Below are 23,438 nucleotides of genomic sequence, written 5' to 3'. Positions count from 1 at the left end.
TTTCTAGGTCTCCATTCTTATTTTGCATCTTTTAATCTCCACATTGTGGACTGCTGTGGACTGCATTTCTTCACTTGAAGCCTTTATTTGTGTGTAACGTGCTTAATACAAAAATTTTTTTTTGCAGGAAATGAATCACTTTCTCTCAGTTAGTGCTTGTGATTCACTGCCCTTAACACGACTTGAAGGACTGTATGATTTACGCAAACAGTTGGAACGATACAAAGATCAGATGAAGGATCTCCTGAAAATTTTCCAGGGTACGGACATCTGATAATATGTTTTATTTCATCTGTATCTGGTTTTAGATGTGTAGCAATATAGCCCTATTCTAATTTGACATCAAATGATTTGTGTCCTGTTTTTTGGTATGTTTAGCAATGTAACCTTATTGTAATTTCACATGTAGAGTAGAATGGCATGTATTATTGATGCAAAATCTGAAATATCTCCTGCAGAGTGTGTTATAAATATTCCTTGAAGTATTATATGACAGACAGGGTAAAATGCGCATATAGCTCTTGGGAGTGGGGCATACATTATTGTGAATGACGAGGATAACGTATATTGTTATATGGCTGCTTAATGAGTTTTCTTGTATATGAGTCTCCCTGCTCCTTTACAATTACATTTAAGTAGCTTCATTACTAAAAATAGATTTTAGAAAAGCATAGTATGTTAGAAAATAAATCTCACAAAAGTTTGAGAATAATAGGATTTAGCTTAATTGAACCTTGCCATATCCCAGTGTTCGGCTTTAGCTCCCAGTCCAAACCCAATTCCTTCTTATTTTGGACTTCAGATGTTTCTAACAAGGCCATTTCACATTTCTCCTCTACATCAAATCTGAATCTGCTTGTCTTACTGAATGACTGAGATATAAAAAGAGCTGATGTAATTTTCTGTAGATAAATGAAGAGTAAAATATGAGGAAGCACAGTCATCTGTCTAGGCCATAAGTGCATTATCTCCACGTCTTGAATATCATTTACAGTTTCGGTCTCAAACTTCTGCTTGAAAAAGGTGTTTGTAAAAGGCCAGCAAGTTTGTGTGGAAAAACTTGCGTCAGAGTAGAACTTGAACAATCTAGGCCTTGTAAGCTTGAAAGGGATTGAGTACAGACAGAGAGGTCTGTGAACTGCTGAATGGTGTGAGGAGGCTGAGTAGGGCGCAGCTATTACCGCTTTTAACACAGTACGAGAACAGGTTAAGTTCTGTGTCAGCACTTACAGAACAAGAGAAATTCCATTTTTGTGTGTTTTATTTTTCTTTCTGAATGATAGAAAAGCCAGAAGATTCTGTAATAGTGAAACTGGTGGTGAGCTTACTGCAGCTGTCCAAGAAGGCATTCAATCATGCAGGTGAAAAAGCAGTGCTGGGTAAGTTAACGAGTCCCAGAGATCTCCTAAGGCTGTCATTGCAAACGAAGATTTGAAACTGTGGCTGTTCTCAATGTTACTTCCCACTGCTATTTTGCCTTTGCTGCTAGAGGTAACCATCATTAGAATGGGTCATGTATCTTCTTTTCAGTCACTCCATATGACAACTTAGACTAATAATGTAATCGGTTTAGACCCTAGTCTCTTCTGTACTCCATAAAGACATCTGCCATTATATGGGTCACTTTAGTAGGTTGAAAAATAGTAAGAAAATTGAAAGAGAACTTACCTGAAAATTTGAAAGGCATATTTTAGTGGAAATCAAAATAATTGTTATCCATCTTAAAGCCTCTTGTGTATTATTAAAGTTATTCTCACCATTTATGTTGGAGCGCCTGATTAATGTTTAGTCCAATGTACCAATGTCAAAATCCAAATCTGCTCTTCCCCATGTGGGAATTACTTCAATGAAGGTGATGTTTACTGAGATTAGATGTCTAAAACAGCTAGATACACAAGTAATGAGAACATCTGCTTTACTGTATATTTTTGTCTAAAGTACTAATAACCAATGATTGTAATTGCAGTTCACATTGACTTCAGTATGATACAACACTCTTCAGTACCTCTGCAAGCTGTATGTTTCAGCCTTTTTTGCACTGTGTTTCCGTAGATGATGTGTTGAACTTAAACACAACCAAAACACAACCTGTGTATCTTCAGTTTGTTCTTTGTTTGTTCTGATTGTTAAAAGCACTATTGTAGAAGACAGAAATGTTACCAAGTGTAGAAAGGAAAGAGCAGGGAAATAAATTTTGGTTCCTTTCTAATGAAAATTAATACCCTGCTCTTTTAAAAACTATGTTCAAAGTCAAGGTCATTTTTTTCCTCATATGTAGGATTGTGTTTTTGTAAAATATTTTATTTGTTTAGAAAGCAAATGACGAACACATCGATGAATCATTTTAAGTAAAATGCAGGTAGTATTAAGTAAAATGCAGTACTGCATTTGCAGGCTTCTCTGCATGTGTTTATCATACTCTTAGGGAATGAAAAAAATGATTTCCCTTAGTGGCTGTGATTCTGACCTTTTGCACTTACCTGATTTGGACACAAGCAAAAATAAAATCTGTGTCTGATTTAATCTGCAAAATCCAGAGCCATATACACTTTGAGAAAATTGAATTAGAAAGCATAACTATTATTTATGAGGATTAACCTGTGAAACATGCATGTGATTTTAATCATAAAGCTCCTCAAATGATTATTTATAAATGTTTGCAGCTTTTGGCCTCATAATAATCTCTGAATTCTAAAAATGGTTTATACTAATTGACTAGTCACAACGCTTTTTTAGGATCAGACCTTGTTTTAGTGTGTGTAAAAATATAAAAATTACCTTCATTTGCAGAGGCTGTTGGAAGTTGCTTGGGAGAAATAGGTCCCATGGATTTCTCTACCATAGCTCTTCGGCATGCTGAAAATGTACTAGATTCTAAAGCAGTGGACTTACTTGAAGATAAAAAACTTCAGTGGGTCTTTATAATGTTAACTCAAATAAATACTGCTTTAACAGATAATTCGTGAGTATATTTATTTGTTTAATTTATTTAGTTCAAAGCTTAATAGGGGCCATTAAGATGTATGTTATTTGTATCTGAGTAGTACCTCTGAAAGTGCATTTGGATCATACCTGTTAGCACACAACCATGTGCTTCCTCAAGGCTCAGACTACTTATCCAGTCAAGCTAGAAATTATCTAATTAAACTTGAACCAGAGAATCTCTTCTGTGCTGTAGAGGATAGCGATGTAGAGTAAATACTAAGGCTTTGCTTTATAACAAGGTATGGGATGGTGCATTTTCAGGTTGGAATTGAGGAGAAATTTATTCTCAGAAAGTGTTTAGGCACTGGAAGTGGTTGCCCAGGGAAGTGATAGAGTCACCGTCCCTGGGGGTGTTCAAAGAAAGGTTGGGCATGGTGCTTAGGGACAGGGTTTAGTGGGTGACCTTGGTGGTAGAGGGATGGTTGGACCAGATGATCTTGGAGGTCTTTTCCAGCCTTAATGATGCTATGCTTCTATTCTATGATTCTATGATCCTAGTCATGAAAATTTTTTGATCTGATGCACGTGTTGTTAGATTGTGGAATTCTTTGTCTTGTATATTTGTAAAGGTGGTTTTGAAAATAAAATAGCTGAATGAAGGTACTAATAATGACATTCTATATGTTATTTTTTCAGTATTGATGTTAGAGCTGCTGCTGTTTCTTGTTTGAAAAACATATTAGCCACCAAGTCTGGCACTGAATTTTGGGAAGTTTATAAAAAAAAAGGTGATCCCATGTTAATCTATCTACAGCCTTTCAGAATGTCTAGGAAAAAGGTACTTCTTCTAATATAGCTTATTTACATGACATGAGGGGTAGGGAAAGCATAGAAATAAATATAAAAAAAGTAAATTTGAAAATATTTTTGAGATCATCTTTGTTGAATCCGAGGGTTGGCCTTTTCATCTGTCTGCTTGCAGATGTTGCTGCTTTTTTACATCCCCTGTTTTTCCTGTTTCAGTATCTGGGGCTTCTTCACATGGGAAATTAGCGATTTGATGTTAGAAAGCTGCGTGCTTTCATTACTAGACAGACAATTTCTGTTTACCTCATAGTAATCTATTACATTCTTTCTCAGGATTCCATCATTTAATGCAAAAGCCTGGTGGAAAATAAGTCAGAAAAAAAGGTTGCATAATTAACCATAAATCAGATATTTCCTGATTTTCAAACTTTTGGTTTGCAACCTCAATGTGGTATCTAATGTGGCCTTGTTGATGTTATCTGTAAAATTTTAATTCTTTCAGATTTCCTTGTAAAACTACATTTGCATGAATAAAGTCGATATTTAATATGTTTTAATCTGTGCAGACTGCAGTATATTTTTTAAATGCTGCATTTGTTTATATTTGCAATATATATTTTTCTCTTCTAGATTTTTGAACTGCCAACTAACAATTCAGAGGCTTCTTTAGAATCTTTGGATGACACAAACCTGTGGCTTCCTCTGGGAGAAAGTCATGAGACCTGGATCAAGAGCCTAACCCGTTCAATACTGGACAGTGGAGGTGTACAAAATGAAGTTCTCCAGTTAATGAAGCCACTGTGTGAGGTGAGCTGGATAGTAATGTCTGCTAGTAAGTTACTCCTTTCTCTTAACAGTAAATCAAATACTTCATAGTCAAAATACAGCACTTAAAATACATTCTTGAATAAAAGATTTGAGAGAGGATTGCAATCAGTTGAACTATGACTATTTAAACTGAATACTAGTATAGTCCTATTGAGTGTTAGACGGTTTTGTCTATTACACATGTTCATTCTTAAACATTACGTTTGTTTTGAATAGTTTTCAGTTTTATGTCTAAATTGATGCATTTCAGTTTTTAGTTTTGTTGTACAGTAACACAGTAGAATAGCCATTAGGCTTTTTGAGTTTTATTATAAGCTGAGAAAGAAGGGCTTTTGGTTCTTTTTCTTAGCAGCTGTTTCCTAATTGTATTCTAGGTGAAAACAGACTTGTGTCAAACTTTGCTTCCATACCTGATTCATGATATCCTTCTTCATGATTCAAATGAATCTTGGCGAAATCTTTTGTCTGTTCATGTCCAGAAGTTTTTTACAGCCTGTTGCAGATTTGTCTCCTCTAGCAGATCGGCTACACCACCAAGTTGTGATTCAGGTAGCGTCACAGTATTTTTCTTTCAGTGAGAAGAGGGATCCTGGTTGTGAGAAGTCTTTTCTGACTTCAAATATGTGATGCATACTTGTAGGTAGATAGAATTCTAGAAACTTCTGTCCAGTTGTTTGATCAGTGGAGGGTTCTGTCATTTTGAAGCTTTTCACTGAAAGGACCCAAGTGGTTTCTTCTGTATATCTCCTTTTATTATTCACAACTGGATAATGTTTATTACTTGTTGAATTCAGATGTGATCCAGTGTTGTATGCTGCAAGTCTAAGACTTGGACTGTCTCTTAAAATCACAAGTTGGTAGTTAAATTTCTTTCTTAGTCAAACAAAAGTGAATAAAGGCATTTTTCACCCTTGGAAAAAAAGGTTTAACCCTTGCTTGAACGTCTGCCTTATGTTGATAATGATCTCCCTATATATTAAAAAGACTTGTTCCATTCCAGCAGAATGAAAGGAAACTGTAATCCAAAATAACTGTAGCTGAGTTTGAGTAAATGCAGTAAGTTCTATTCAAAAGAAAGTACTGCTGTGGTAAGTTGAAGTAGACAGAGAGCTATTGGACCTTCTTTTAGCCTGAGGATAGAAGTTTGAATTGCTTTGTCTTGCTGGAATGTACCTTCTAATCCAGGTGACTAGTGTCCTTTCAGATTAGATTGTGATTGGGCTGAGCAGAAATTTATGTAAAAAGATCTCCATTATTATACAGCGAGAGTAGTCTAATATGACTGAACTCATTTTCAGGAGCTGAAATAATATATTTCTCTTATTTGCGCATGGCCCTTACCACAAATACAATAACTTCAGATTAATTTTGTTGTTGTTGGTTTTTTTTTTTGTGCAGTAGCTACTCTGCCATATCTTCTGTGACTTACATATCTTCTGGTGATAAAAAATCACCAAAGGAATCAGTCTGTATAATGTCTTGTAGCCTCTTTACAGGCAGGTCACACAAGCTTTGGGTTGCTAAAGAGGTGAAGCCTTCATTTTACACTAAGGGTGCTGTAAATGAGGCTAATATTTTAAGGCTCAATGTAAAGTACATGAGGTATATATTAAGGTACTTTTTATAGATGCTGCCTAGTGTGGCTAGAAAGACTAGATCCGTATCCTTTCACATTTTTGAAGACAAGTACCAAACTGTTCCCACAATAAAGATGTATTGTTGTCCTGCTTTGGAAGATAGAAAAGGAATAGCAATTACCTGTTTCCTTCCTGTAAGCAGTCATGGAAACTACTGCACGATTTTTTGTCAGATACACAGAGTAAACCAAAATGTTCTATGAAAAATATGAAGGGATTTTCTAAGTTCTGTAAACTTTCAGTTAGTTCAGGGACACGTGTGAGCAAATGATAGAGGTCTCCTCAAGCACTGTGCTTCTATGCAATGGATCTTACTGAAGCAATAAATGCAATATAAAGGTCACTGTTATGACACAAGTTCATTATTTTCTCTTTTTTGAAATATACATCCTAGAGCAAGAAAACCAGGTTTTCAGAAGTCTGGATAAAGTATCTCGACGAACCATGCTTGCTGTTGTTAATTACTTAAGAAGGCAAAAGAGGTGATTAAGGCTTTCCAAAATGTTGCTTAACGTTAATTATGACTGTTTTAAGGTCTGTTGATGTTCTAGATTAAGAAAGAAAAAATGGATATAGAACATTGATTAAAAGAATAAAGATCCTTACATTTATTATAGAATAATATGACTAGCTTTAAATGGTATTAACTATGCTGAAAGAGTTTTCTGAAAAATTCTTGTGTGATAAACTTTTTGTGGCATGGGGTTGGGGGTCTAAGGTAAATTTAGCCTTTGGAAAGCTTTATAGTTGAGTTGGATTTCTTTTGTTTAATGTTGCAACAGTATTAAAGTCTCTATTTAATCAGATCTGTTTCAGGTACAGTTTTTGATGACAGTTTCTGGCTAGATCTGAATTATCTTGAGGTTGCTGTAGCAGCACAGTCGTGTGCTGCTCACTTCACAGCCTTGCTCTATGCAGAAATCTACGCAGACAAGATAAATATAGACAAACAGCAAGAAAGGTACAAGGCTTGAGAATTGCAGTTTCTTGACATTTCTAAGTAAAATGGGTCATGTTTTATGTTTTCCAGTAGTGTTTTATTATGTGAAAAGTTATGGAAACTTTAAAAGAAATGCTTAGGCATGTGTAATGACCTTGAAAATACTCTATTAGTCCTTCAAAGTGGTCCCAACCTTGCTAGTTTACTAGCTGTGCCACACTTGAAATTGTGGCATTTTCATTACTGACCTGAAAGTGTTTTTTGTGTGTGTTCTGGAGGAAGTTAGTTCAAGATAATAATGCTTCTGGATACTAAGACGTATTTAATCTCACTCTCCAAATGGAACACTTCTCAGATTTTATTTCAGGAAATTAATAGTGTGCTACTGGTTGAATTATGTCCAAAAGTGAAACAAGGGGGAAAGAAACCACAGAACCTTGACCAGAATTTTATGGTTTTAACTTCCATAATTTCATAATTTCTAGTGTAGAACTGATCCTCTACTGATTTATGTAGAGGGAACTTTGTTACATAATGCACAATTACCTTTATCTTCTAGTCTAACAAGATCCAAATATGGAACTAATTTACTAGCTTTGGTTTTGCAAAAAATAACACTAGTCAGTGAACATATAACAAAAGTGTGGTTGTAAGCATAGATATTACATAGTTGTTTTTATTGTTTCGCAGAAGAGAGCATTCTTGCTTCAGGCATTCACAAAAACACATTAGTAATTTAATTTAATAAAAATTAAACATTATGGTTGTTCCTTCCTCTCCTTCCCTCAAAAAAATCAAGTCACAAAGCATTGATGTTGAAACCCCTTGATGTTGATATTCTTGGTTCTACTTTGCCATTCTGGTAAATGCCATTCTGCCATTTTGAATAACCTGGGGATGTGACAGGCTCGATCTTGTTTTTGGTGTATGTACTTGTTAATTCTAAAGTGTTTTTCAGCATTACTTTAATTCTTTGTGTGAAATTTCATTTAACTTCAGTGGTTCCAACCTTTCCTGTAGGTCTTCTTTTAAAAAAGCTAAAAGTTTGACATTTGAAGAAGAAAGTGAAAGAACAGCTATTACTATCCTGAATGAAAAAAGTAAAGAAACTGGCATAAGCTTACAGGTATATATGTTTGTGTGCTTAATAATCTGCAAACCTTTTTATATAATTACAATTAACAGTAGGTCTCATCTGAGCTGAAGGCTGTATTTGAAAGTCCTACCTCTGCTCTAATTCAAAGTGAACTCAGTGGCCTTGACAGACAAGTTAAATCAAGTATTAGTTCATATGAAATACTGACAGGTAAACTTTCAATCACAGCAAAACAGACTTTGTTCCCCAAAAGAACTGACCTTATGGTGGTAACCAGCAAAGTAGTTTTTTGTTTGCTTGTTTGTTTTGTCAGAGGGAAATGCTTATTAAAACTCAGTAAGTAAGATGACGTAGCAAGTTATAATAATCACAACCATAGTAACATGGTTCCTACAAGTCTTATTTAATACATAAAATCTGATTCAGTAGCCTTGTCTAAGTTATTTCTTTCCTTAGTTCATTATTCCAGAGCATATCATAGCAGAGAAATTAGGTGGTCCTGAAAAGTTTTGCTACACTATGGAATTTTTCTTTCTGTGATGATAACAGGCTCAGGTATTGCATAAAGGAGAATTAAGCAACGATAACAAAGTTACGTGGAAGGGACCTTTATTTATGAATTTACATGGTATATATAAAACTTGCTTAAACTACTTCCAAGAGAGGTAATTCTTTGTTTCATGGTCTTTGTTCTAGGATCTTCTCATGGACATATATAAAAGCATTGGAGAGCCTGACAGTCTCTATGGGTGTGGTGGAGGAAGAATGTTACAGCCATTAGCACGGTATAACGTGTTAATGGTCTTACGTTTTTTAAGTAATTGATTTCATTTCCTAGTAAGGAACTTAAATTGAAAACTTCTCCTTAACTTACAACAGGATAAGAACATATGAGCACGAAGCAGTATGGGAGAAAGCTCTTCTAACGTATGACCTTGAGGCAACTCTCTCTCCATCTACTTGCCACGCAGGGATAATAGAGGTAATTTTATTTTGTAATAGGAAATAAATGTAGGAATTGATATCCATTGTACTGTATGAAGTTACTCATACTAAAACCAAAATTGTTTTAGGACAAAGAAATCTCTTCAGTTATCAAGTTCAGTCCTCTCTCATTATAGGTAGCCAAACTGCATGATAAAAGACAAACCAGCATTTATCCTGAAAACACCGAGGCTTATTGTCCTTTTGTCACTCACCCATAATCCCTATTTTGGGTCATGAATTTTGTGAAATATTTAAAAATATTTTTCCATTTTATACTAATTTTGGGTAGCTCCTAAAATGAGGAGATATAAAAAGTAATACAATTGGTTATTTTTGTCATCTAATTATTTAAACATCTACATTACAGCAACTGTGTTACTGAAATTTGTATTTCTTATGAAATCAATAAATAGAATTGATGTCATGTTTTAATGTCTTAAAATATGTTCCTTTTTTACCCTATAAATGATACTAAATTATTTAGTATTACTGTTAAACATAATGGCTGCACGTGTAACCTGGATAAGTGATCACAATTATAAAGTTATTATGGTCTTTGAATGGATAGGAATTAAAAAGTTGTAGGAAACTTTTTCAAATCTCCATTAGGAAAAATAGTTCACTAGAAAGTAAAACCAGTTTTGACTTACTACTCAGAAATGATGGAATGGAGAAATGTCAGCAGAGAGAAATTTTGTTTCAGGGAATGCCAGCCACAGTAGCAATGAAATAATTTTCCAAGGTGATTAGCATTAGTAGTGTGATTTAATAGTTATCTTATTAAAAGATTTTTTTGTGCTGCGTTTAGAAATACTTTTGGTTCTTTCTTACCTGCCAAGGTTTCTTTGTCACCAAAGGCAAAACAAGTACTTTTAAAAAATTCAGATTATCAAAGCGACTTTCAGTATTTTTGTTAATTACAGGCTTTGCAGAATTTTGGGCTTTGCCACAATCTTTCCATGTATTTAAAAGGACTGAAACATGAAAACACTGAGTGGTCTGCAGAACTACAGGAAATGCAATACCAGGCAGCGTGGAGGAATACGCAGTGGGACCAAATCTCTTCTGTCATGTAAATAAATTTATTTTTTTCATAGTTCTGTAAGTGAAAGTTAACTGTTTCAGTTCCAAGAAAAAAAAAAAATGACATTAGAATATAATTTCTGTGGTGCAAGTCACCTACTTTATTTTAATCATTGAATTGAAAATCCATTGTTTTTGCTTGGACCTGTTTTGTTTGCATATCGCTTTGTTATCCTCAATAACTATGCAGTTGATTCTTCTTTCTGTTTGTTCATAACTCTCTCTTAATGCTCTTCCTAAGTGAAATTTTACACTTTTTACTCATATGGTAAATGTGTCTTAACTATATATGAGGGATATATATGAGGGATATATATGAGGGATAGATACTTTTTAATGTTTAATGTATAAACAAATGGGAAGGTTAATAGTAAGATATGAGAGGTCTTCAAAAACTGAATTAGAAAAAAAAAACAGTGTTGATTCATGGCTACTTCATTGTAAGGAGTAATCTCTTCCCTTGTGGATATACTCACAGAATGGCTGAGGTTGGAAGGAACCTCTGGGGGTCATCTGGTCCAACCCACTGCTCAAGCAGAGATACCTGCAGCAGGTTGCCCAGGACCATGTTCAGGCAGCTTTTGCATATCTCCAAGGAGGAGACTCAACAGCCTTTCTGGGCAGCCTGTGCCACTGCTTTGTCACCTACATGATACAGAAGTGCTCCCTGATGTTCAGAAGGAACTCCTGTGTTCTGGTTTGTTCGGGCGCTGGGCATCTCTGAAATTAGCATGGCTCTGTCTTCATTGCACCCTCCCTTCAGGTTATTTCTTCCCATGTAACAACTAGTCCTAGGTGATGGGTGATTGTATCAGGTGACTCTCTTTTGAGAGGTACGGAGGTACCCATCTGCCAACCCGACCCACTCTTGAGGGAAGCCTCCTGCTTCCTGGGGGCTCATGTTAGGGATGTCACCAAGGGACTGCCAAGCCTCGTATAGCCTAAGGACTATTATCTGCTGCTGTTTCATGTGGGCACCAGTAATGCAGCCAGGAGTAGTCTGAGGAGTAGCAAGAGGGATTACAGAATCCTGAGAGCAGCAGTAAAGGACTTGGGAGCAGAGGCAGTTTTTTCATCAGTCCTCCCAGTCAAAGGGAAGGGGATTGAAAGGGCCAGTCGAATTTGGCAAACAGAAGGTTACAGGACTGGTGCCTCAGCTACTTAGACCATGGAACTCCTTTTGAGAAACCTGGTCTGCTGGGGGCTGATGGGATCCACCTGTCAGAGAAGGGGAAGAGCGTCTTCCGTCATAGAGCAACTGATACCATCTACCTGGACCTATGCAAAGCATTTGATACTGTCCCCCATGATATCCTTGTTTCAAGGTAAAACAAGTAAACAATAAATTTTTCACTCTGAGGGTGGTAAGGCACAGGAACAGGTTGCCCAGAGAAGTTGTTGAAGCTCCATTCCTGGAAGTGCTTAAGGCCAAGTTGGACAGGGCTTTGAGCAACCTGTTGAAGGTGTTCCTGCCTATGGCATGGGGGTTAGAATTAGATGATCTATAAGGTTCCTTCCAACCCAACCCAATCTGTGATTCTATGATTTATAAACATTGATGAGATCCCTCTGAGCCTCCTCTTCTCCAGGTTGAACGGTCCCAGTTCTCAGCCTCTCCTCATAGGAGAGATTCTCCAGTCCCTTCATCATCTTGGTGGCCCTCCATTGGACTCCTTCTAGTACGTCCAGATCTCTCTTGTACTGGGGGGGCAAGAACTGGACTCAGTACTCCAGGTGCAGCCTCACCAATGCTGAGGAGAGATGAAGGATCACTACCTTTGACCTCCTGGCGATCCTTTGCCTAATGCAGCCAAGCCTTCTTAGCAGCAAGAGCACATTATTGACTCATGTTCAGCTTGGTGTCCGCTAGCACCCCCAGGTCCTTTTCTGCATGCTGGGTGGCCCCCAAGCATGCACTGGTGCATGTGGTTGTTCTTCCCCAGGTGCAGGACTCTGCATTTACCCCTGTTGAACTTCACGAGATATTTGTAAACCCACCTCTCTAGCCTGTCAAAGTCCCTCTGGATGGCAGCATGGCCCCCTGGTGAATCAGCCACTCTCCCCAGTTTTGTGTCATGTGCAAATATAATGTGAACCCTATTCCTTTCTAGTACAGCTAAGCACCAGTAGCACTATGGGTTCTTCAGTGACTCCATCTACATTAACTTTGAGTAGTTAAGAGGATGGAGGGTAGAGAAAAGAATTTGAATACACTCCAGGTGCATTCACATCCTTTTCTACTTCCCTATCTTAAGGTAGTTGTTTAGAAGCACTGGGAAGACTTCACAGACATCGTATCCTGTTGAAGGCCGTATGTCATGCCACAATCAGAACAAACTTCATACTTTTTATTGTGGTGTTGGTTTTGTCTTATATAACTGTGAACATATTCTCCAGTATTCCAAACATTTTGACAATTACTGTTTTTTCTGTTTTAAAAGAACAGATTGTGTTTATAAAATACTAAATTACTTTGAAATATAAAGGGTTACATAGTAGTTTTTTATCGCGAGAAACAGCCAGAGAAAAATGTACTAATAAAATGATAATCATAAAGATAAAATTGAATGCTTTGCAGAGAATTACAATTTCCATTTCATTTTTATGTTATTTTTGTTTTATTTTTTTCTTTAAGAGATGAGACAGAAGGATTGGGGTACCACAAGTCATTGTATGATGCTCTTCAGTCTTTACGAGATAAGGAATTCTCTGCTTTTTATGACACTCTTAAAGATGCAAGGTAAAAAAATAAAAAAAAAATCTGTGTCAACATTCTGCTGTTATAGAAAGAAGCAGGGGGAAGGCAGAGGGGGAAGGAGAGAAGGTAGTCACAAGTTACGTATAAAAGATTTGTGGTGGTTTTGTGGGCTTAAATGAAGACTCATTCATAGAATAAAATCAGTTCTGCTCTGCAACTTAAATTCTAGTTTTTTTTTTAACAAGAATTTATCTTTTGTGCATATACAATTTGCATGTTAATTGAGATTCATTTCTAGTATGCATATTTTACTTAGCAGTCCTCTGAAATGGATTTGAATGCTTACTTGTCTTTTTCAATTAATTATAACACGTGCTTTGGAGTTTATAAATATGTTTATCATGGTTTCACTTATTGACAAATTTAATTTTTTGAACTTTAATGGTATTACAAAATAATTCCAGACAGAATAGATTTGCTGTTTAATTTCTTCTCACTGTGGAAATTATGTTATGGATATTTGGAATTCTTTGTGGATATTGGAAAAAAAAATATTTCTCTGTTAAATCCATAGGGTGAAAGAAGTGGAAGAGCTATGCAGAGGCAGTCTTGAGTCTGTGTATTCCTTATATCCAACTCTTTGCAGACTACAGCTAATTGGAGAGTTGGAAAATATAGGTCCGGTATTTTCCAGGTATTTTTAAAGCATTGTTTTATACTGCTTTTTCAGTTTTCTATATGTTTGATAATCTAGTCTAGCACACAAATAAAATGACTTCATCAAATTTTATTCCTGGACATCTCACATTCCATCCTAAAAACTGTATGAATTTTATCTTTAGGACAGGAAGACAAATCCAGATTCCCTTTGTTTCCAGACTGGATTTATTCCTGGTCTAATTTTAATTACTTGATACTATAGCAATATTGTATTTTAAGTAATTTTTTTCTTTCCTTTGTTTTGAGTTCCCTGGTGCACCCCAAGGCTGCAACCATATCTCTTAGCCTTTGGTTTGCTAAAATGACTGAGTCAACCTCCACTATTTTCCTTTCTGACAGTGTTTTCTATTTCCCTGATCATCCCTGTGGTTCTATTGAACATTATTTCAGTTTGAATCACTTTTGTAGTGGACCAGTGTTACTGTCAGTGTTCTAGCTGAATTCTTAACTTTGCTTTAATAGTGCTGTTAGCATTGCCTTTTCCTGCCATAGGTCTATCAGCTTGATAACTTATAGTCATTCTACAGTCATCTGACCTTATGAACCTTTGCTATTTACAGTTAATGGACTGTCTAAGAAAGCCATGCATACAATGACAACCTATAAGGCTATAATGCCACAGTTTTGAAATTATTCTTATCTTGATCTTTATATAACCTATAGAACAAAATAGGAATTTTGATTTCTAATCTTTCTTATAAGCACTCCTGTGACTGTATGCACGTGATTCCCTTCTGGTGGTTTTTAAAACAACTGGTTTTAGACGCTTAATCAAGAATGTTAACAGCAGGGTTTTATGGACTCTTTCTTGCCTTAGAACTGTAGATTGTGAACTACCTTTTACTTTACTGTTGTTACCTGTCTTGCATTTCACTAATATTTAGCAGGAATTGGTAACAGATCTTTTCCATTTTGGTAATAACTGCAGATCTTCTACTACTCAACAACTGAATGATGTTTATTTGAAATGGCAGAGACAGTCCCACCTTCTCAAGGACAGTGACTTCCGTTTCCAGGAACCTGTCATGGCTCTGCGCACTGTAATTTTGGAGATCTTGCTTGAAAAGGAGGATGAAAATACTAAAAGAGAATGTATTAAAGACATCCTTACCAATCATCTAGTGGAGCTCTCTAAATTGTCAAGAACTGCTAATAATACACAGGTAACAAATTGCAGGAAAGATCAGTGATGGATGCTTAGGTTTTTAGTTTATAAAATAACTTGATTTTTCAACAGTACTGAAGATGAACAGTATTCTAAGTTTATTCAATGAAACAATTATTTATAGACTTAAAATATGTAGAACTTACTCATGAATTGTATTTATTGGCATGGTTTCTAATTTTTGCTCATAGTCTCTGAAGTGGATAATACTAAGGTGAAATTTTTACAAAAGAATGCTCTTATAGCTCTCTTAGTTTATTTTGGTATGGTTTTATATATCCAGCTTTCACTTGCATCACGTTGTTCTAGTGATCCAGATTAAAGCTGCAGAAAGAACTCTGTTGCATCTGTATACTGAGTGTTGTCTTTGAGGATTTATATCCTCAAGGCACCATTGCATTGTGTTAAATATCTCCCTTTGAATGACTTAATGGGATTTGCAGTCACAGTGGCTTCTGCAGCTGCTAATACTGAAAACTCCATTTAAGATTCAGAGTCAACCCTGGCTCATTCTAGCTAGTGTGTCTGCAAGTAGTAACTCAGCAAGAATTTATAGAGCAACAATCTCGTTCAAGAACCTCTGAAGGAAATAATTCCGGATAAATATATAATTTGGAAACGTGTTCAGCTCTTCAGATATGTGAAAGTATATTAAAATTTGATTTCAGGAAGTTTCCAACTCTCTTTGTGCATAATGGTGTCATCAGTAGAAAGTTGTCTTTGATTTCATAAACCGAGAGGTTTACTCAGTGCCTCTGGAATTATCTGGGAATTTTTTTTTTCTTCTTAATCATTTTTTTTTGTGTCATGCCTGCCTGGTCATTAACAGAGTGCTGATGACTGGCCTGTAAGAGCCTAAACAGAAGTTCAGAGTGTTTCACTTAGATTTTCAGTTACAGAAAAGGATTAAAATTGAAGTGCTGTATTAAAAGGTTCTGGAAGATCGAGCCAGTGTGTTTCTGGAAACACTATCATTCCAGCCTTTTCAGTGTTGCAGGTCATGGATAACTTTTGGAACATACTTCTGGACCTTATCAGTCTTTCAAACCATGTAATGGTAACTCTTGTCTTTTGGCATACCGCCAGCTGACAGCATTGTGTCTGAATGTGGGAAAGTTTCTGAGTAAACATTCTTCACAATTAATGGCTTTTCTTCTTTGTTGCCACTACTGCCCATTAGGAGGAGGAGTAGAGTGCCATATAGAATCATCACACTGACCACTAATTGAAGTACTCAAATTTTCATTTACAGGCATTCTTACATTTTAATTACTTACCTTATGTAAAATGCTTATTTAAAAGTTTGAATGATGTGGTTTTTAGTTGCACAAATTGTGAAAATACCCTTTAACCTCAATCTTCAACATGATTAAATATAGCTTGCTCTTCATGCTATCGTGTAGTGATGCTAGATTACTAAATAATAAGAAAGTTATTTCACCAGTAATATGAGTAAAGAGGTAGATTATATAAACAGATTAATATATGATGGTCACATTTTTTGTATTATTTTTCTTAGGTCTCTTTCAACATAATAATTGTGTATTTATCATTTTAGCTTAGTGATTATTTCAGCAGATACTGATTGTAGAGTTTCTGTACCTTATATTTCCAAGTAATGTAAAATGTTAAATGCTGATAGTTCATTTTGGGGTTTGTGAAGTTCAGTTCCATATTCTCTTTTTGTTGCAAGTCAGGATTGTCTGCAAATTTATAGAATGATGACTTTCTTCAAAATATATTCTTAGCATTAGATAGAATATGCTGCACATGTAGAGCAAATTAAGGAGTTTAAAAACAAAATTTGCTTTAAGATCCATGTATTTGACTTAAAGAATTGTTGATGATCATGTATTTTTTTTTCAATTTCAGCTTCCAGAAAGAGCTATGTTTCAGATCAAACAATATAATACAAAGCAATATGGAGTTTGTGAATGGCAACTAGAAGAAGCTCAGGTTTTCTGGGCTAAAAAGGAAGAGAGTCTTGCACTGAATATTCTTAAAGGACTGATAAAAAAATTAGAAGCTGATTGGTTTCAGGTATGTGCTATATAGTGGTTTAATTTTTGGCAATTAAATTATTTAAAATTATATTGCCTCTTTCTGAAGCTTTCCCTTGGAAAAAAAATAAAAGTTTGTCTGCGATATTACTAAATTTTTCATTCTCAGAATGTCTGAAAGCAAAAATAGCTGTATTAGCAAACCTTAGCAGGGGATTTCAAAGTCAACCTGTAAGAGCAGAAAATGTCAGGATTCATTATTAATTTTTCTGCCTCTAGCGCTACCACTGTGAAATTTATAGCATTTTAAAATCAGAGATTATTTCCCTTGATAAAAAACAACAACAAAAAAAACCTTGTTCTAAATAAAGCTATTACATAGAGTTGGATCTTCTTGTTCTGTGCCAATAGTTATACGGACTAATAACCAAGCAGAGTTGTTTAGGCATATTATATTGGGAACTGTAATAGTGTACATGTTTCTGTTATAGGAAGAGTCATGTAAAGGATCTTATCTCTTGTCTTTATTGCAAAAAAAATGTAGATGTAAGAAGACACTAATGATACATTTTATGGTAAAGAAACACTCCTCCATTGCAGGCATTTCCCTTATGTCTGTAGGGAATCTCTGTGAAGAAGTGGGAGTATGATTTGGGACTTCTGTTTCATTGGGAGTGAAGCTGTACCACAAACCATACAGAAATTCCAGGCAGGTTTTTGGCTGATAAACTTTAACTACTGTACCTTAGACTTCTCTGTCCCTTGAACTAATCCAGTATCAAGGAACGTAGATGTGATCTGGGGCACCGTTTCACATTTTTGAATCCTTCCCCGTTTACAAGCACCCCTTGGCTTTTTATTTTTATCTTGCACCTCTGAAAATGGAATCTTACCTCAAACAGGGAAGTGTTTTCTCATCAAACTTGACTTCACCAAGTGCCTCTGGATCTTGGTTATTTTAGACCCTTTCTAAAGCTTCCTGAAAAATCATACCACTTGATGTGAAGCAAAGACTACATTCAGAATTCTCAATGTATATTCTGAACTCTCCAGTTCAGAATACAAGAACTTAAACCTCTCTCTTGTCTCAGTAATGAACAATAGGAAGTTCCTAAGAAAACTTGTAAAGAATATTTGAGCTCTATAGCCAGAGTACTCCTCCAGATTAATTTGTAGCACAAGAACTTCCAGAACCAGAGGTAGTTTTCTTTGTGTGTAATTCTTCCTGATTTTTTTTTTTTTTTTTGACCATAAATTTGTCCAGTCACTTTCTGAGTTTGTGTAAGTTTTTAATATCCAAATGTTGTGGTTTAACCCAGCAGGCAGATCAGCACCACACAGCTGCTCACTCTCTCTCTCCCCAGGTGGGATGGGGGAGAGAATCAGAAAGGGAAAAGTGGGTTGAGATAAAGACAGAGTACCATGAAAAGCAAAAGCCATGTCACTCCAAACATTCCCCCCTTCCTCCTTCTTTACCCTAGCTGTTATTGCTGAGCCTGATGCCATGTGGCATGGGATGTCCCTTTGGCCAGTCTGGGACAGCTCCTGGCTGTGTCCCCTCCCAGCTCCCTGTGTAGCCCCAGGTACCTTGTTGGCAGGGCCGCACCAGGAGCTGAACAGTCCTTGGTCTGTGTGAACGCTGCTCTGCAAGAACTGAAAACATAAGTGTGTTATCACCACTGTTACATCAAAAATCCAAACACACAGCATCATACAAACCTCTATAAAGAAAATTAATCATCCCAACCAAAACCATGACACCAAAAAAACTCTGTGACAAGGAATTCCACAGCTCAATACTCATTGTTTAAGAGCTGCTTGCTTTTGTTCATTTCGAACCCCCATCGTCATTTGAAGATAGTTCTTATCTTGTAAAAAACAATAATTGCATATTCCCTGTCACTGTTCTCCATAGTGAGGTAACGCTTTATAGTTCTGTTCCTAGACAGGACTAACCATCTCATGGTCCACTGCTGTATATAAGCCATGTATACGTTCTCTGCCTGCCCTCTTCATGCATCATTTAACATTTACTTTTTTGCAGGTAATTTCATCTGCTTTTTTCATTCCATTTATTTTTTTGTATTGTCTGTCATAAGTTTTTCAGTATGTCATCTTATCACCTTGAATAACAATATCATCACTGGATTTTGTTCACTATGCATTGCCTTCCCCAGATGATTGTCTTTTGAACAGCGCAGATCACTGGGTCTTTGAAGCATTTTCATGGTTGACTAATGGCCCTGTAAAAAGTGGCCCACTTATTTCTCTTTCTGCTGACTAACTTAGTTTTTCACCCGTCCAGGAACCATGCTTTTTGTTTCTTGAGGCTTCGTTTCTTCAAGAGCTTATTGTTGAGGAGCCATGTCACACAACTACTGGAATCTTGGAGTAGACTGGTATCAGACAGTTATTCCTTATCCCGGTGCTTGTTGACTTCTTCTAGAAGTCCATTTGAGCTGGGAAATGGGATGCATCCGAGGATGCTAAGACTGCTGGCTGTCATTTCAGAGCCCCTCTTGTATCACCTGTGAATGATCATGGAGATCAGGGGATATTCTGATGACACCAAGAGGCAATCACATCCATATGCAGAAAAGGCAAAAAGCAAGGTCTGAGAAACTACAGAGCAGTCAACTTCATTTCCATCCCTAGGAAAATTCCAGAACAGGTATGTAGGGAAGTTATTTCCATGCACATGAAGGACAGGAACGTGATTGGGAAAAGCCAGCACAGATAGACTAGGGATAATCAGGCTTGACTAACCTGATCATCTTCTGTGATGAAACAGTTTGCCCAGCTCTGAATAAACTCTGAATAAACAGGACAAGCTGTGGATGTCATCTGTCTTGATTGTAGCAAGGCATTTGCAACAATCTCCCACAATATTGTCGTCAACAAGCTGATAAGATACGAACTGGGTAGATAAGACTACAAGACAATTGGAAAACTGGCTAGACAGCTGAGCTCAGAGGGTGGTCACTGATGATGCAAAGGCAGCCTGGTAGCCAGAAAGAAGCAAGATTTCCCCAGGGTTCGTTACAGGCTCTGATACTATCTTTGTGACAGAGATTTATGTGACAGGACTGAATTCCTTCACCAAGTTTGCATATAACAGCAAACTGGAAGGAAGAGTGACTGGTGAGTCAGACAGACCTCAGTAGTCTGGAAGATGGTACCAACAGAAGTTGCATGAGATCAGTTCTTCACCTGGGAATGAATAACCTCAAGCAGTGGTACAGGAAGGGGTCTGACTGGCTGGGATGTAGCTTTTCCAAAAAAGGACCTGGTGGTCCCAGTGAACAGCAAGCTCTAATAAATTGACATTGTGCCCTTGTGGCAATACAGGTGAACCGTGTCCAGGGCTGCTTCACCAAGAGTTTAACCAGTAGGTTAAGAAGTGTGATTGATGAAAAAAGTGTCCAGTTTTGGTACACCATTCAACAGAGCATTGTAAAAAGTTTCCCAGAGAAATGGTGAAACCTCCTTTGCTGGAATTAGATAGTTCAAGACTGAGTTTAGGAGAGTCCGAGAAACCTAACCTAAAGCCATGTTTTCAACAGAAGGTTGGACCAGATGAACTCTCCACAAGTTCCTTCCCGCATGGACTTTTCTGTCATTCTGTGGTTTACCCTTACAAAAGCTATTCTGTTTTTTCTTTATATTCATCCATCAATTCTCTTCGTATTTTTGTTGTTGTAATAATAGCTTGTCTTAGTAATAATATCTCCTAATAATGTTTAAAAATGCTTTTGTATTATTTAGTTGCCTTCAAGTTGTTTGCTGTTGTTTTTTTTTTTTGACAGTCTGATGGTGGGTTCTATGTTTTCATTTGGCAGGATATTTGATTTTTTATTTTTTTTTTTTTTTCTGTTTCACGTTGATAAAACTTCATTTTGCATACTGATGTGGTAAAAGTGTCTTGATCTTCCTTACCTTTCTGTCTAGCCATGATAGCTTTCTTAGAATATTTTTTTTTTCTTAGAGTATTTTTTGGAAGGCATTAGACATTTATTTTGAATCTATGTACATTATTAAGGAATATCACACTTCAGAAGGTTGGAGTATTTAAGGCAAAGTTCTATTCATGTCAGGACAAAATCAAGAGTTGCTTACCCTCTTTTCATTTCTGTGATTGTTTCATATATCAGTTGATAAAGGCTTCAAAAAAATAGTTCTAATCTCACCTTCCAGTGTTATGTTTACCTTGTCTACATAAGGAGGTTTTGTGTTTTTGCAGTCTATGATATTCATCAGCATTTCACAGCCAGTGTTGCCATCTTGATCAGGTGGTCTTTAATACATACCCTATACTAAAAGTATTTTGGAAATTTGTCCTGCTGTAGAATTAAAGCTGAGCTTCCAGTCTGGAGGCAAGTCCCTTGGAAATCTACTCCATCATCTTCTCAGAGCACTTGTAATCAAGTTTCCATGCCGAAGTCTGTCTGAAAAAAATTATGATCACACATAGTCACCACAATACCTGAATGTTTCCTACAGCGTGCACCATGGTACTTCAGATTAAATGGGGATGTCAGAAATAACATTTCTGGAAACACACTCTGAATTTACTTTATTTTTATTAAAATTTGTTATTTTTTATTGTGTTTTTAATTGTTCAAACTGTCAGGTATTTTAAAATAGGCACTCTCCTTTAGTCTTATAGAGAATGTGATTTAAGGTTATTGCCTACTGTATATGTAGATAGTAAATGACATAGATAGTAAATGACATGTAGCAGGACTAAGTGATTAAATTATGTTTATAAGTAAAAAGTTTTATAAATAACCTACCTAATATGTCAATGGTATTTGCATTTGCTGCCTTCCTCTTCTTTTCTTTTGCCAAAAATTTTCTTTCTTAAAGGTGGAGAATAATCCACATCTGAAATTGATGTACACAGAGTGTCTGAGGCTATGTGGAACCTGGTTAGCAGAAACATGCTTGGAAAACCCTACAGTCATCATGCGGAAATACTTAGAAAAAGTGAGTTTAGTCTTTGAAATGCACAGGCTTTGAGATAATGCTATGTTAAAATGTCAAGAGAATTTTACAATGTAGCCTGCGCTTTTTGTGTGGATTGAAAATATAGATTCTTATTAAAAAATCAAGTTTCACATGTTATTATATAACACTGTAATATGACTACTATTCCTGTTTTCCTTTTACCTTCTACCCTATTCCCATCTTTTCACCCTCAGGATAGATTGTTGACTTTTTTGTGTTTACACTATGGGGATTGCATTCATTACAGTCTCATTCCAGGTGCTGGAAGGTCTTGCACTAATGTTTCAAAGTACTGTAATTTATTTTTTTAAATAATCTTAGCCATAGTAGAAACATTTTTATTTAACATATATCTGCTCTGCGTTTCTTTATTTCTAATTTATGAAACTGTACATAGTTGCCTTTCTTTGTTACTCTCTACATGGCTTTTTTACTCTGATGATTTGAATCAGTGACTTTCACATACAATTTCCTTCTCTTCTTGGCACTATTTTCTTTTTTTTCCTCTTCATCTTATGATATAAGGTAAAACTAAGTTGTAAAACTTAATGCCTAGTTACTCTGAAAGATAGGTAGTTGTAGGAGACTCCTGTATGGTTGTTAGTTTGCACTGAAACACACCTCAAAGGTTAAATTCACTTAGAAAAAAATACTCAGCCTGGTTGGTTTTATTTTTTACATATGTATATATTTAATCACAGGCAACCTTAACTAATCTGAACAAACAAGTGTCCCTACTTGAGCATGGGTTTGGACAAGATGACCTCAAGGGGTCACTTCCATTCTGCGATTCTGCGATAATAGAGTTTGGTCAGGTATTATGCAGTAGTCACTATTCACCTGATTATCAGGCTTTTTATTACTGTAACTTCCGTTTTAGGCTGTGGAAATTGCTGCAAGCCACAGTGGAGACAACAGTGATGAGATGAAGAATGGAAAGATGAAGGCTTTCCTGTCTTTGGCTCGTTTCTCAGATAATCAGTACCAGCGAATTGAGAATTACATGAAGTCCTCAGAGTTTGAAAACAAGCAGGCATTACTGAAAAAGGCCAAGGAAGAGGTTGGCCTCCTGAGAGAGCACAGAGTTGAGAGAAATAGGTGAGTGTTCAGACTGAGAGGTGGTTACTGTGGAGCCATTAAAGGCTTTGTCTTTACTAATTCTCTGTCTGTCTGGGCAAGTGATACAGCATGGTTCACACCTCTACAACTGAATTTTTCCTTCTTGTCATAAAACAGTGACTGAGCCCATAATGTTTGTTGCATAGAGTTTCTTTCTTAACTGGGCTTGGACGTCATCTAGGAGAATTGCTAGTTGGTGTGGGCCAAAACTAATCCAAGGAGCATTACGACAGCTGAACAGTATGGATGATTTCATCAAGACTGAGATTACATCATTAGAAAGAAAAAAAGATACTGACTGAAGATTTACTTAGAGTGGTGGGTTTGTGTTGGACATGCACCAAAAGAATAGCTCCCACAGCTTCGTTTCGTAGATGTTTATTTTAATGGGCTTGTACATAAACAACAAGTTTAATGGAAAAAAAA

At 36.3% G+C, this 23,438-nt stretch overlaps 1 protein-coding gene across 6 annotated transcripts in view; it reads left to right on the top strand.

Annotated features, from left to right (window-relative positions):
* Positions 1-23,438, top strand: part of ATM (ATM serine/threonine kinase) — a 74,895-nt gene that overhangs the window by 36,920 nt on the left and 14,537 nt on the right. For 5 of the 6 annotated variants that reach the window (XR_004751211.1, XM_035327152.1, XM_035327126.1 and 2 more), the window contains 18 exons: positions 128-260; positions 1,284-1,379; positions 2,791-2,962; positions 3,622-3,763; positions 4,363-4,539; positions 4,935-5,109; positions 6,592-6,679; positions 7,003-7,158; positions 8,158-8,263; positions 8,930-9,018; positions 9,113-9,215; positions 10,144-10,292; positions 12,939-13,043; positions 13,576-13,695; positions 14,650-14,884; positions 16,759-16,926; positions 21,753-21,872; positions 22,774-22,991. Coding sequence is in view for 5 of the 6 variants with exons in the window: in XM_035327152.1 (XP_035183043.1) it covers positions 128-260; positions 1,284-1,379; positions 2,791-2,962; positions 3,622-3,763; positions 4,363-4,539; positions 4,935-5,109; positions 6,592-6,679; positions 7,003-7,158; positions 8,158-8,263; positions 8,930-9,018; positions 9,113-9,215; positions 10,144-10,292; positions 12,939-13,043; positions 13,576-13,695; positions 14,650-14,884; positions 16,759-16,926; positions 21,753-21,872; positions 22,774-22,991 (2,552 nt within the window). In the remaining variant the exon portion in view is untranslated. Of the gene's footprint in view, positions 1-127; positions 261-1,283; positions 1,380-2,790; positions 2,963-3,621; positions 3,764-4,362; positions 4,540-4,934; positions 5,110-6,591; positions 6,680-7,002; positions 7,160-8,157; positions 8,264-8,929; positions 9,019-9,112; positions 9,216-10,143; positions 10,293-12,938; positions 13,044-13,575; positions 13,696-14,649; positions 14,885-16,758; positions 16,927-21,752; positions 21,873-22,773; positions 22,992-23,438 lie in introns of all 6 variants that reach the window. The other variant, XM_035327143.1, reaches the window with a different exon arrangement.

This window comes from Oxyura jamaicensis, chromosome 1 (assembly GCF_011077185.1).
Source record: "Oxyura jamaicensis isolate SHBP4307 breed ruddy duck chromosome 1, BPBGC_Ojam_1.0, whole genome shotgun sequence".
Classification (NCBI taxonomy): Eukaryota; Metazoa; Chordata; class Aves; order Anseriformes; family Anatidae; genus Oxyura; species Oxyura jamaicensis.
This window is presented reverse-complemented; position numbering and strand designations above follow the sequence as displayed.